The 12,101-nt window shown below is 38.8% G+C and overlaps 1 protein-coding gene across 3 annotated transcripts in view; it reads left to right on the top strand.

Moving 5' to 3' along the window:
* LOC102231851 (homer protein homolog 1-like) overlaps nucleotides 1–12,101 on the top strand; it is a 30,750-nt gene that overhangs the window by 17,373 nt on the left and 1,276 nt on the right. For 2 of the 3 annotated variants that reach the window (XM_005803992.2, XM_005803991.2), the window contains 4 exons: nucleotides 576–724; nucleotides 11,413–11,569; nucleotides 11,797–11,907; nucleotides 11,995–12,075. In XM_005803992.2, the coding sequence (XP_005804049.1) occupies nucleotides 576–724; nucleotides 11,413–11,569; nucleotides 11,797–11,907; nucleotides 11,995–12,075 (498 nt within the window). Of the gene's footprint in view, nucleotides 1–575; nucleotides 725–961; nucleotides 7,011–11,412; nucleotides 11,570–11,796; nucleotides 11,908–11,994; nucleotides 12,076–12,101 lie in introns of those variants that run through there. The other variant, XM_005803993.2, reaches the window with a different exon arrangement.

The following is a 12,101-nucleotide window of genomic DNA, read 5'->3' on the forward strand; positions in this document are numbered from 1 at the left end:
CTGGAAACCAAGAACTTTAAAGAGCTCAACCTGCTCTACCAATTAGCAGTAATCAAAAAACCTCACCAAATTATACCAGAAGCTTCTTGATGGCTAAAAATATTGCACATATTTTCTCTTCAACTTGCTAAAAGACATTTTGCCTAATAATAGAGAGGCTGTGGGTGTACAGTTCCATGAGGCTTGTTAATCAGATTAAAAGTAACTTTTGAAAATATCATTATCATTGAGTATTAACATTTCTGCATTAAAAGTTGTTTTATTTGTTAGATTATTAATTAGCTGTAAGAGGCAAATAATCATATTTAAATAAAAGTTTAACAACTTCAGTCTGTGTGTAATTTGAGTTTGACTCTTACATAAAAGAAAATTTACCACAGACTTCGACTTGTCCACCTAATTCTTATTCAATTTCTTGTTAATTAGATTTGAAATGAGCCCTTCATAAATGACTGATTTTCTTGTGTAAGCAGATTGTAGCTCAAGCAGGATGAAGATGACATCACGCAGTATAATCACAGCTGGCTTCTATATTAGTGCAGATAATAACGCTGTAAACGTTCTCCCACCTGTAGGAGTCTCCGGCCGGTGAGCTCGCCTCCCCCCTCACCCCTTTGACTCCCCCCATGGAAAACATCAACGGCACGGATGAGATCTGCGACACGACTCCCAACTCGGACAGCCGTCCGGAGCCGGCGCAGAACGCTCTGGCTTTCGCACACAGGTATATCCCGCAGTGCTCATCGGCAAAAGATTAGCACCAGGGTCACTTTTACTATTTCACCCAAGCAATGATGGTTGTGAGTTTTTGTCCTCTTGTCCGTCGTCTGCGGTACAGACGTAACAATCCTCTCTGTCGCTCTCCTTTGTGTCTGCGTTCACCTCTATATCCGTTCCATGTGAGCACAGAAGAGTGAAGTCCCTGTATTCACCGCTGCTTTCTCGTGTTTTTCCTCTTTAGGGAGCAGCTTAAGACTTGTCGGGTCTGCTCTTTCTGATAGTCCCGACTGCTGCGACACCGTGACTTCTCTAAACACACACACACACACACACGCACATACACAAATCACAACAGTTTTAGATGTAATGTTTTTCTAAAATAAGAGCCTGACTTCAGGTTTGCAGAAGGGTGGGTGCTGTTTTACAATACATCATGCACTGAATATTTATTACTCAAACATAAGAATAAAACACTGAAACTCCTGCAAGGAGGGATGCAATGAAATGGGTCATAAGACATTTTTTACTGGAATTATAGCATTTCCATACTGTTCAATTGTTCCAACCAGCAAGCAATGTAACTTAGATTGTTTCTCAGGACTGAAGAACCATTATCCACTTTTTCTTTTTTTGTCTAATCTGAGCATGCTCTCTGAGGAACCTCACACAGTGTTTAGCTGCAGAGCCTTGCTAATACACATACGCTCTCTTGGATTGGCTTCATATTTTGTCACGTTACAATCACAAAATTCAATGCATTTTGATGCATTTATTTGTTGCAACAAGGTATTTTCTTAATGTAGAAGGACATTTTTTTTTTAATAAATAAAAATCTAAAAAGTGTGGTGTGCATTTGTATTCAAACTATCTGGGTCAATAATTTGTGAAAACATCATTTGTGTTTTTTGGGGTGTATCGTGGACATGTAGAGGTTAATATTTGTGCCCATTCTTGTTTTCCAAATTGGATTTAATCCCGAATGTTGACATGTTGTTATAAACCAAGAGCTTCTTCCATTAATCAAGTTTTTATTGGAGAAAAGAAAATCTTGTGTTGGTCCATCACTTTTGGTAATTGTGATCGTAACGTGACAAACCGTGTGGAAAAGTTTCAAGGGGTACGAACGCGCTCGCGTATTTGTATGGCTACTGCAGTGCAATAACATGAATGCAAATTCAAATCTCTTGTCTGAGTCGGTGTTGCTGTGACACCTATGCATGCACAATTACCGCTGTACACATTCCTCCGAGTCTTGTGAGCAAACTGCAAACTAAAATGTGATTTCCAACCTTTGCTGATGTGCACCTGTCTCTGTAAGACGTCGCTCGGGCTCACTGTGGTGTGAAATGGCTCCGAAAGGTGCGGCTGCGGGGTTCGTCGCCAAAAATGTGTCGACGAAGTGTTTATGTAAGACTTATATAACACAATGTGGGTAGTGGGAGGCATGGAAAGAGCAAGACAGACACACAGATTGTGTGTGTCAGAGAGGATCTCGATTTGTATAAAGTCTGTACGTGAGTCACCGATACCTAAATGTCCAGGATCAGCGCACAGTGCATCGCTGAAGTAAATAAAGTGAAGAGAGAGAGAGAGAAAGAGGGCGGGGCATCAGTTTGAGTTGTTTAAAAGAGTAAAGTCTTATTTTGTCGTGAAATGTACACCACAAGCTTTTCCTTTTTGTGAAATATCTGTAACTTTGTGCCACTTCTATTATTGTCTGTAGCTGGGATTCATTTTAATTAAAGATGTCAATTCCTGACTTAAAATATGGTTGTTCTGGTGTTTGAGTGACGAAGCTTAGTGTGTTTTTAAATACAGCTCTGGTCAAAGGTTTGCATACACTCACTCCTGGCATGAATGTCTTTCATTTTAGGTCCCAAATGATGCATTCGGACAGTTTCCTCTTTCAGGGTTGAAGGACGGTACATGAGTGATTTTTAACAAGAACTTGAGGGAAAAGTTTGCATTTGCTCGTGGATTTCTTTTAAACCACACAGGGTCGAAATTGTACGTACAGATTCAAATGTATAAATACATTTTCACTATATGTTCTTCAGCACGTTGTAGGGAAACTACACACTTTCTTTCACCCTAATCAAACTTCAGGTGTAATTTTTGGCTGGATGACTACCTTTCTATGCAGAATTACCAGATTTTATCTAAATTGTTTAGTTTTCTTGAGTGGGTCAAAGCTTCTCACCCACTTTGCGTACAGCTGAGATTGGGGGCTTTCCAGAAAACCTTAATGTAAGCTTGTTTCATCCAATTTAATACCATTTTGAGTGTGTTTTTGAGGTTATTGGTTTGTGTTTAAGTTTCAACCATCTGTTTATTTTATATAAAACTTGAAGAATTTGTTTGGAATCCCACTTCCTTATCCTTATTCCATCTATTTTGTGCAATGGCCAGTGTCACTGTGTCAGGGGGGTTAGCAGAGTCACCCCCCAGCATGACTCTGCCACCACTATGCTCCACAGTTGATACAGTGCTCCTATAGTTTGAAAGTCTAAACTTTACTCATTTGACCGTGAAGTTTTTCTCCATAAGAGAGATGGTCATTAAAGGTAAAAGTGGCAAATTTGAGATAATATGAAAGCGTCATTTTGGCCTATTTTCACAGTTTGCAGCCCCTCAGGCTACGTTAAAATGAAACTTCCTTTGCTGTTCATGATAAGTTTTTTGCCGTGTTTGTTCCTAAGTTTTTCCTGAACATTTTAATGTCCAGCAAGTTTGGGTTTAATGGTTGAAACTTAATGCCAATTAGGTGTTCCAAGAGAGCAATGATCCCAAACAATCATCAAACTTGGTCTTAAAATTGATAAATTACGATTTAAGGAGCTCTTAGAATGATGCAAAACTCTATTGAAGTCTGATGCAATGAACTTTATCTCTACAAAGACAAGTGGTAAAAAATATATATATATATATCCAGATATATATATCCAAGTATTGATGACAGTGTATCTGTATATTTGAACCTGATCGTATTCCTGCGACTTTGTGAGGATTAAAGAAAGCTCAGGTATAATTTCAAAACTGAACACCAAATTCATGTCCAGGTGTTTGTTGTATCATCATTTGACTGTTAAGAGCAAACGCTTTGAATGCTTATCAAAATCAAAATATTACGACATTAATGCCCACAGTGAGGCTTTTGCAAACTCCTGACCATGCAGGAAAACATAAACATCCAGAGATTATCAGACAGATTTCTGGTTGTTGTTGAAGTACCCTACCATTATGTAAAGCTGCACAGATCAGTGCAGCGAGAGAGAGAGAGAGAGAGAGAGAGAGAGAGAGAGAGAGAGAGAGAGAGAGAGAGGGGGAGAGAGAGATATCTGGATGTGGAGAGGACACCCACTGCCTGCTGCAGCCTTGCTGGTGTTTCTATTAATGCTGCGTGCGTGGGAGACGGGGTCGACTCTGCAAGTGTGCATGTAACAAGCTAACCTCACTCACATTTTCACAGATATGCCGCAACAGTGGATGTGAGAATCATAAAGCTTTGCTGCTTTTATTTCTCTGACTCACATCTTCCTACATGCACCAGCTACACAACAAGGTTCATCACGTGTTATTTCTACTTGTTGAAACGTACATTGAATGAATTTTGAGTGTGTGTATGCTTTGTATGCAGAGCCAAACCCTCAAAAATGCAGGTGTTTGCAGCGCTACTTTTGTCAATTTTCCAGACCTCCCGAGCAGTCTTGGCACATCTGGAGTTGGATGTGCGCTCGTCTCTCGACGCAGCGCAGCGCTCTGTGTGGGCAGGTGTATGTGGGAGCGGAGAACAGATGAGGAGAGAAGTGGATGAAAGACGAGTTTCTTAAATCAGGATGTGGGCGCGTTTGGCAGGTCCTTCGCTGGAGTGGTTTTGAATGTTTTTTATTGATATTATAGGACCTTTTCGGTTTGGATTTCCTGGGTTGCACGTGAATGGTCCTCTGGTGTTGGAGGATGTAGGCGTCAGGCTGTGGGTTTGGGTGAAAGGAGATCGCTGCGACGTCTCCACCGTTCCTCCTCTGCTGCCATGGCAACTGCTGTGCCTCGCTGTTTTATTTATTTTTTTATTTTCTTGAATTGCTGTGTGAGGAGGAAGAACCTACTTGAATACCAACAGTGGTCAGGACACCCGGGAGGGCTGCGAAAGAACCTGCGTGTGTCACACATTTGCACTTTGCTCTTTAGTCTTTTTATTCAGAATTAGAGGAAACTTTTAAAGATGTTTTTATGTAGTAAAACACAAAACAAAGAGTTAAGATTTTATTTACGGCTGAGGAAATACTGGCAATATGTACAAGTAGCAACAATTACATTCAGAAATGAGAAAAAGTTTAAAGCACAACTTGTCTTTGGACATGTTAAATTTCTGTACTTCTGAGAAAAATCACACAATTCGGTCCTGAAAATTAAAAAAAAAATGTCCATAAAATATTTTTGCTTTGTATACAAATGTACAAAATCAGCAAAAAAAACAACAACAACATATAATCACGTAATTTTGTTTAGCAACACAGAAAATTAAACAGAAAACTGCCCAGTAGCACAGATTTTTATTATTTTTTATTTTTGCAATGATAAATCATCTTCAATCAGTAGTTCAACAACATAGCAGTTTCTAACTTACCCACCACGTGTCTCTGTCTCTGTCCTCAGCCAGAAATGGTCTCAGGCGACCCCCACCATCTCCAACCTTTTCAGCCTCTAATAAAGCGTCTCAGCGTCTTGTCCTTTGTCTCTGTCTCCCTCCGCTGATGTCCCTGCGCTCCCTCCGTCTGTCTCCATCCTCACATCTTGACGTCTCGCCCGCTCTCTGCCTCTCCGAGCTGCTGTGTGAGGTTTATACATTGGCGGGAGCGGTGACAGCGCCGCTCCGACTGTGTGCGTGTGCGTGTGTGTGTGTGTGTGTGTGTGTGTGTGTGTGTGTGTGCGTGTGCGTGTGCGTGTGTGTGTGTGTGTGTGTGTGAGCGTACGGCTGAGTGTCAGTTTTGCATGTGCATGTGTAGGACGAGGTGTCGTCTCCCTCGTATGCGTCACACATGCAGACACGCTTGCAGAGCGGGGTGGATGTTGCGTAAGGACTGAAGGCGAGCTGTAGGAGTTCAGTGGGAATTATATCAGGGTTTTCTCCATCTTTCACACCTCACAGAGTGGGTGTTGTGGCTCGGCAGAGGAATGCTGCAGTGTGAGAGGATATACGGGGTGTGTGTGTGCGTGTGTTAAGAGAAAGGATGGAGTGAAACTGAGAATATAGCCGCCTCCATCTGTCCTGGAGTCTCTTTTTTTATACACAAGTTAGTATACGAGCCTCTAAAAAGTTCGAGTTTTGCAAATACTGGCAAGATCAGATATTTAGTGAGCTGCATTTTAATGAGTGAATTTCAAATTCTGATCTGTTACAGTGACTTTGGGACATATTGAACCTATCCTTTCAATAAATTAAATGTCTTTTTGCTTTAAGGGTCAAAATCTTCAACCTTCTAAATTAACAAAGCTACATAATTTTTTATATAAATGGAATATGAAAATCATTGGTGATCTGAAATATAAAAAGGAGGCTGGCAGTTTGTCCTGTAAAAAAAAAAGACATACAATTTCCTAAATGTTTCAGGTTGTTTGTTTCCTATTTCCTTGATCTAGACTTTTTTTGTCTCTTCTCAGTATAGGAGCAATAGGAGCAGAGACAGAGATCTGTTTCTTTAAAAATTGCTGTATTTAGCGAAGTTTAATTAATGAGTGAGATGGAGTCAGTGTTTCAGTAAAAGCCACTGGATCTTTCAGTCCTATTTACTGAAGTCAAAACGAAAGCAAGAAATATGGCCCATAAAAATCCAATGCTTTGTGTTCTATTCATCATTTTAAGATTTTGTCAGTGAAAATTCCTACATTAAAGATAAGAAAGAGTATCTACTTGAATCTCTGAACCATAGATATCCGTACTAACCAAATTTGTTCCATTCTTGAATTGCACTTTAAGGCCACACAAAATCATTGTGAGGGCCACAAATGGCCCATCTACCGTACTTTGGACACCTTTGCCTTAGAGTCATATTCAGGAATTTGTTTCTCTGAAATATTATTGTAACCAATAATAATAATTTACCTGTTGTGCGTTTTTCCTCTTATTGTGATAACAATAGAGACAAAAGGAAAGTTTTGCTGAATTTTATACCTTCTTGGATATCGTGAATTTGTAATAAACAGTTATTCCTCACCAAGTTTGATCTCTACTAAATAAAAAAACTAAAATCAGACGCCATTATTTTTCTAAAATTATAAATGTATGTTTTATGTCAACATATTTGAAGTTTAAACTGCTTTTGAATATTTTTTATTGCATTTGTCTGTCTGTCTTGTTTAACTTTTGGTTGTTTCTTCCTTTGAGTCTAGATTTGTTTAAATTACAACATTGAACTGATTTGACTGTACAAGTCTGAATTATCACACTCTACTTCCTACTTAGATTTAATGAAACTATTCACAGATAACAACTTTGTTATCAGCTGTTATTTAAATAATGTTACACATTATGTTCCTCTAATCCCAGCTCGATTTATTACTATAATACAATAATCATTAACATACAGTTAAACTCTGCTGAACTGTATTGGTGCATTCAACTAAGAATATTTTATTACTTGCCTGACTTTGTCTCAGTAAATTTATTCAGTATCTCATTTATCGCATAATCTGTACATCTGCAAACAGTCTGGGATTATAATCAACTCATGAGATTCACAGCCAAAGAAAATCTGAAAAGTGACCAAAAGAGAGACATTTGACTCTCTCACTGGTGATAGCTAGTATGATTTCTCTGATCCGACCCAGCTTTAGTTGATTTTTTAAAGTAATCCCCAAACAGCTTGCTCCATATAATTGCAATAATGCTGTGGCTGTTTATTGATAATAATAATAAACAATCACACAAGAAGCACTCTGAAGCCATTTAGAGCTTTGGAGAGAGCACAGCATGTAAATGTAAATAAATGTCAAAGAATAAAACAGAAGCAGCAGAGAGGTAAATTGTTCTGGTGTTTATTCTTACCTTGATGGAACGAAAGTCTGGAGGAAATAACCACAGTAAATGAACACAGACTCAAATCCCAAATTGATCCTGCTGTTCCTGTCACTGTCAGTGCCTAGTCTGGGCATGGCATGCACTGTAACAAATGGCTGTAAAAACTGCAGCCTGAAAATACAATAAGGTGGCTGGGTTTTGAAAATACAGCTCTTTACTGTGATCTGAAATGCGTATGGAAAGTATATGGAACGTGATTGGACCGCTGGATCACGTGCGGAAATTTACACCTGTACTGTAAATTTTTAATGTACAGTTGCATTGTGGGATTTTTACCGGCTGGAGGCGAACGTTCACAGGGCCAACAAAGACTTTCACCGGGTAAGTAGTTTTAAAAAAAAACATTGTATTGCAGTTTTGTGTTTGTGTACGAAAATATATTTTATGTGGTTATATGGAGCTACTCTCGCTTGTTTGCTAAAGCTAACTTCGGTTATTTCTCAGCTAGCATTTTATGCAACACAAGTGCTTTTTAGTTCACCTAGAATATGCAGATTTCTGTATTCTGGTCTTTTTGCGGAAGTAGTTTGAGAGTAGGATGCCTCAACTGTTTTTGTTTTTTATATATATTTTTTCTCTCGCACACAGGACTGTCAACGTTAACGCGTTAGCGCACACGATTAGCCAGAACATTTTAAGGCGTTAATATTACATAACACAGATCAATCGGACTATTTATTTTGACATCAGAGTCTCTCTCCCGCGGAGGGTTATCTAATTAACAGCAGCGCGTTACACACGGGGAGCTACGAACAGCGAAATACTTTTTCCGCGACAGCAACAAGAGTTGAACAGTTTCAACTTTCTTGTGTTGGGTCTTTAGTCAACTTTGTGCACATCTAGTTTACTAGCCCGCAATTACACCGGTCATCACTGGCTGGATGAGGACAATATAGTGCCGCCTCATCACAGGAAATGAATAAAGAGGAACATTTCTAAACCAACGTTTAAAACAAACTGAGTTTCTATAAACCTTCCTAAATATAAAAACCTGGAAAACTAAGAATCTTTAGACATGGTTGGTTTGAGACAACAAAACATTTTTTTGAGAATGTGCATGTTTGATATGGGCTTCATGTTGCCCTTGGCGGTATTATTAAAAGGTGGGGCATCCAAGAACTAGAAATTAAAATAGATCTAATAAAATAGATCTTATCCATCAGTTGGCTCCTGAACAAGTTTGCTATCACTTGTATCCATGTGTTCTGGAGTAAATTTCTCTTAGTTGCTATTGAGTATGGGAGATTACAAATGCAAGATAAATGCTTGGATTTTAAATTGTTGGCGTGCAGAATGAGGGGTTTGCACAGCTGTGTGCATATTTATATTTCAAACTTACACAGTTAGGCATAGTGATTAATTGTGATTAATTAGCCAGAGCCAGATTCTGCTATGGGCAACCGCCCAGGGCAGCATCTGGTGGGGGGTGACAAAACCAACCCTTCACCCCTCTCACTGCTCCATATACTCCAATTGTCTGTGTCTCACTGTAACGTCCATCCTTCTGTCCATAGACTAATGGATGGAAGACATCATTAGATATTGCCATCTCACTGTATTTCCATAACTTAGGTCTACAGATATAGGCACAGAAGGTGCTTATTTACACCATAAAATAAAATTTATTTATTTACACCTTTATTTACAGAAGATGTCTCTGTCTGCAAACATAGTATATGGATAGAGACATCAGAATGTATCTGTCTATGGAAATGTCTCTGTACCTGAGTATTAAGTTAACATTAAAACTAATATCACTGAACATTGTTATTTTTCAGGAAACAGCATCAAGGGCACAAGCGGGTCCAGCAATGCCTTTTGCCACCTAGAGTATTGTTTTATAGGTGAGAACTATTTCAGTAATGCAAAACACTAGGACAACAGTGAACCTGCAGGAATCCATTCTCCTCCTTTATGAACCAGTGGAACATTTAAAATGGTAAAATTACACATTTACACACAATCAGTTCTCTTACTCCATTTCTCTCCCTGTCTGTCGTTTTCTCTGCCTGTTTCTCTGTATCTGTCCTGTCCATTTCTAATAGACAGACAGGAGGACAGCTACAATGAAGGAAGATCAGAGAGTGTCTGTCCACTAAATCTGTCCTTTTCAACCTGTCTGTCTTTAACTGACATAAATGCAGTTTAATGTTCTGTTTATCTCATGTATTAAAACATGTTTTTCTTTCTTTATCTTCCAGCAACCGTTTAATAATTTCTGGAGAGGTTCAGGACTGAGACCAACTCAGAACTCATCCATGTTGGTTTTGTTTGGCTGTTCACTAAGTCTTAAACTTGCCCAAATGTTTGAGATGTACTGTTGGGGTTCCAATAAAGGTTTGAAAAATATGTAACTTCAATATTTGACATTACTGGATCCCATCCTTCCTTCAAAGGAAGAAAACGACAGACATTTAGAATTTTGACTGCAAGTTTTACATCAAAAGCTGGTAAAACATTGTTTTTATGACTCTGACATGCAGTTTGCTTGGAAACTTTGACATTTGGGTACTTTTGTTTTAGTAAAGGTTATTTAATTTATTGCATTCAATGTAATATTACCATGAGGGTAAATGTATCAGTTATGTTTTTAGATCAGAGTATTTTTCACTTTGGTTGCAATACTTTGACTTCTATGTAACAAGCAAATATTGCTGCTGCAAAATGCTATATTTTGTTTTGCTTCAATTTGTCAGATTTAAATTGAGAATAAAATAAAGCGATTTTAAAACATACATGTATATTTTTTTAACTAGAAAATGATTGTTTTTTTTTTGAGAGTTTGGTAAATGAAGTTGCAAGTTCACATTTAAACTTTTAAAAGCTAGCAAAGTATGCAGTTTCATGAACTACTGTAAAATGACAACTTTTTTGTAATTGTACTACAGGACTACTGTAATTTTATTTAGATACCATGTTATACAATTACTGTGCTACTTTAAAGAAATCACAGTTAAACTAATCAAATTACAGTAAGATTGTAATAAAAATCACAGTAAAACTGTAATAGAATTACAGTACGGCTATTGTAAAAAAAATATTACAGCAAGGTTACTGTAAAGTTACTGTAATTTCTTTACCGTAAAAATTACAGTAACTGGCTGGCAACCCTGCTGCCAGTAAGTTACTGTAAATTCTACAGTGACTTTTTTTTACAGTGTGGGTGTTCAAAGAAATGAGATCATATGGGTTCAAATCGACAGATCCCACATGGGGCTCCTTAATGTGTTGTGATGTTCAGTGTGAATAGTCTGTTTTTTCAAAAGAGGGAAACTTAAGACATTTTCAGCACAATAATCAGCTGATCTCAGCTAAAAGAAGTTTTTTTTGACTACAGGAGATAACCTGGACTATTGGGCAGTGCTCATACAGGCAATGCTAGTTTAAGAATGAAGAAAAAGGTGTCACAAAATTATGTTTTACACCTCTATAGAAAAACTCAGCCACTTTCAAACATATTCATGTTCATATCCCACTCCACCTCATTTTGTGTACTCATACCACGTACCATGAAGTTCAAGTTTTTCATTGCCTACAATGCTTACAGCTGGCATCCACAAGCAGCTAATGTTGCCTAATTGAAAACACGGTCTGTACATGTCTGTGTTCTTCAGCCCGGCCATGACAAAACACTGGGAGGCTGAGCTGGAGGCGCTAAAGGGGAACAACGCCAAGCTGACGGCGGCTCTGCTGGAATCCACGGCCAACGTCAAACAGTGGAAACAGCAACTGGCTGCCTACCAAGAGGAGGCAGAGAGACTACACAAACGGGTGAGCAAAGGGAGCGCGGGAGAGCGTGTTTGTTTTCATGTGTGATTAAATCATTCTGATCAAATAGGAGCACTCGTTTAGGAGGGACACTGTGAAGTCGAGATGAAAGCAAGAAACAGATCAGAGGGTGGGGGGGGAGTAAGGAAAAAGGCATACTGGGAGACAGATTGAGATCAGGAGTTTGGTGACTAAATCAAAATACCCATCTTATCCCTATGTGTTTGCAGGTGACAGAGCTTGAGTGCCAGAGTAACCAAACCCCGGTGATCAAATCCCAAAAGACAGAACTCAACCAAACCATAGAGGAGCTGGAGAATGTGCTGCGGGATAAAGAAGAGGTGAGTTTCTGCAAGAGTAAAGAAGGGAGAAGTAATGCACCGTGTAGCTACAGTTAACATCACACATCCATGTTTTTGCCCCTTCAGGAAATGGAGAAGTTAAAAGAAGAACTGGAAAACATGAATGACCTCATGGAGCAGAAAGACACTCTGACTCAGAAGCTTGAAGTAAACCTCTCTTCCCTTTGTATCAT

Source organism: Xiphophorus maculatus, chromosome 12 (genome assembly GCF_002775205.1).
Source record: "Xiphophorus maculatus strain JP 163 A chromosome 12, X_maculatus-5.0-male, whole genome shotgun sequence".
Taxonomy (NCBI): Eukaryota; Metazoa; Chordata; class Actinopteri; order Cyprinodontiformes; family Poeciliidae; genus Xiphophorus; species Xiphophorus maculatus.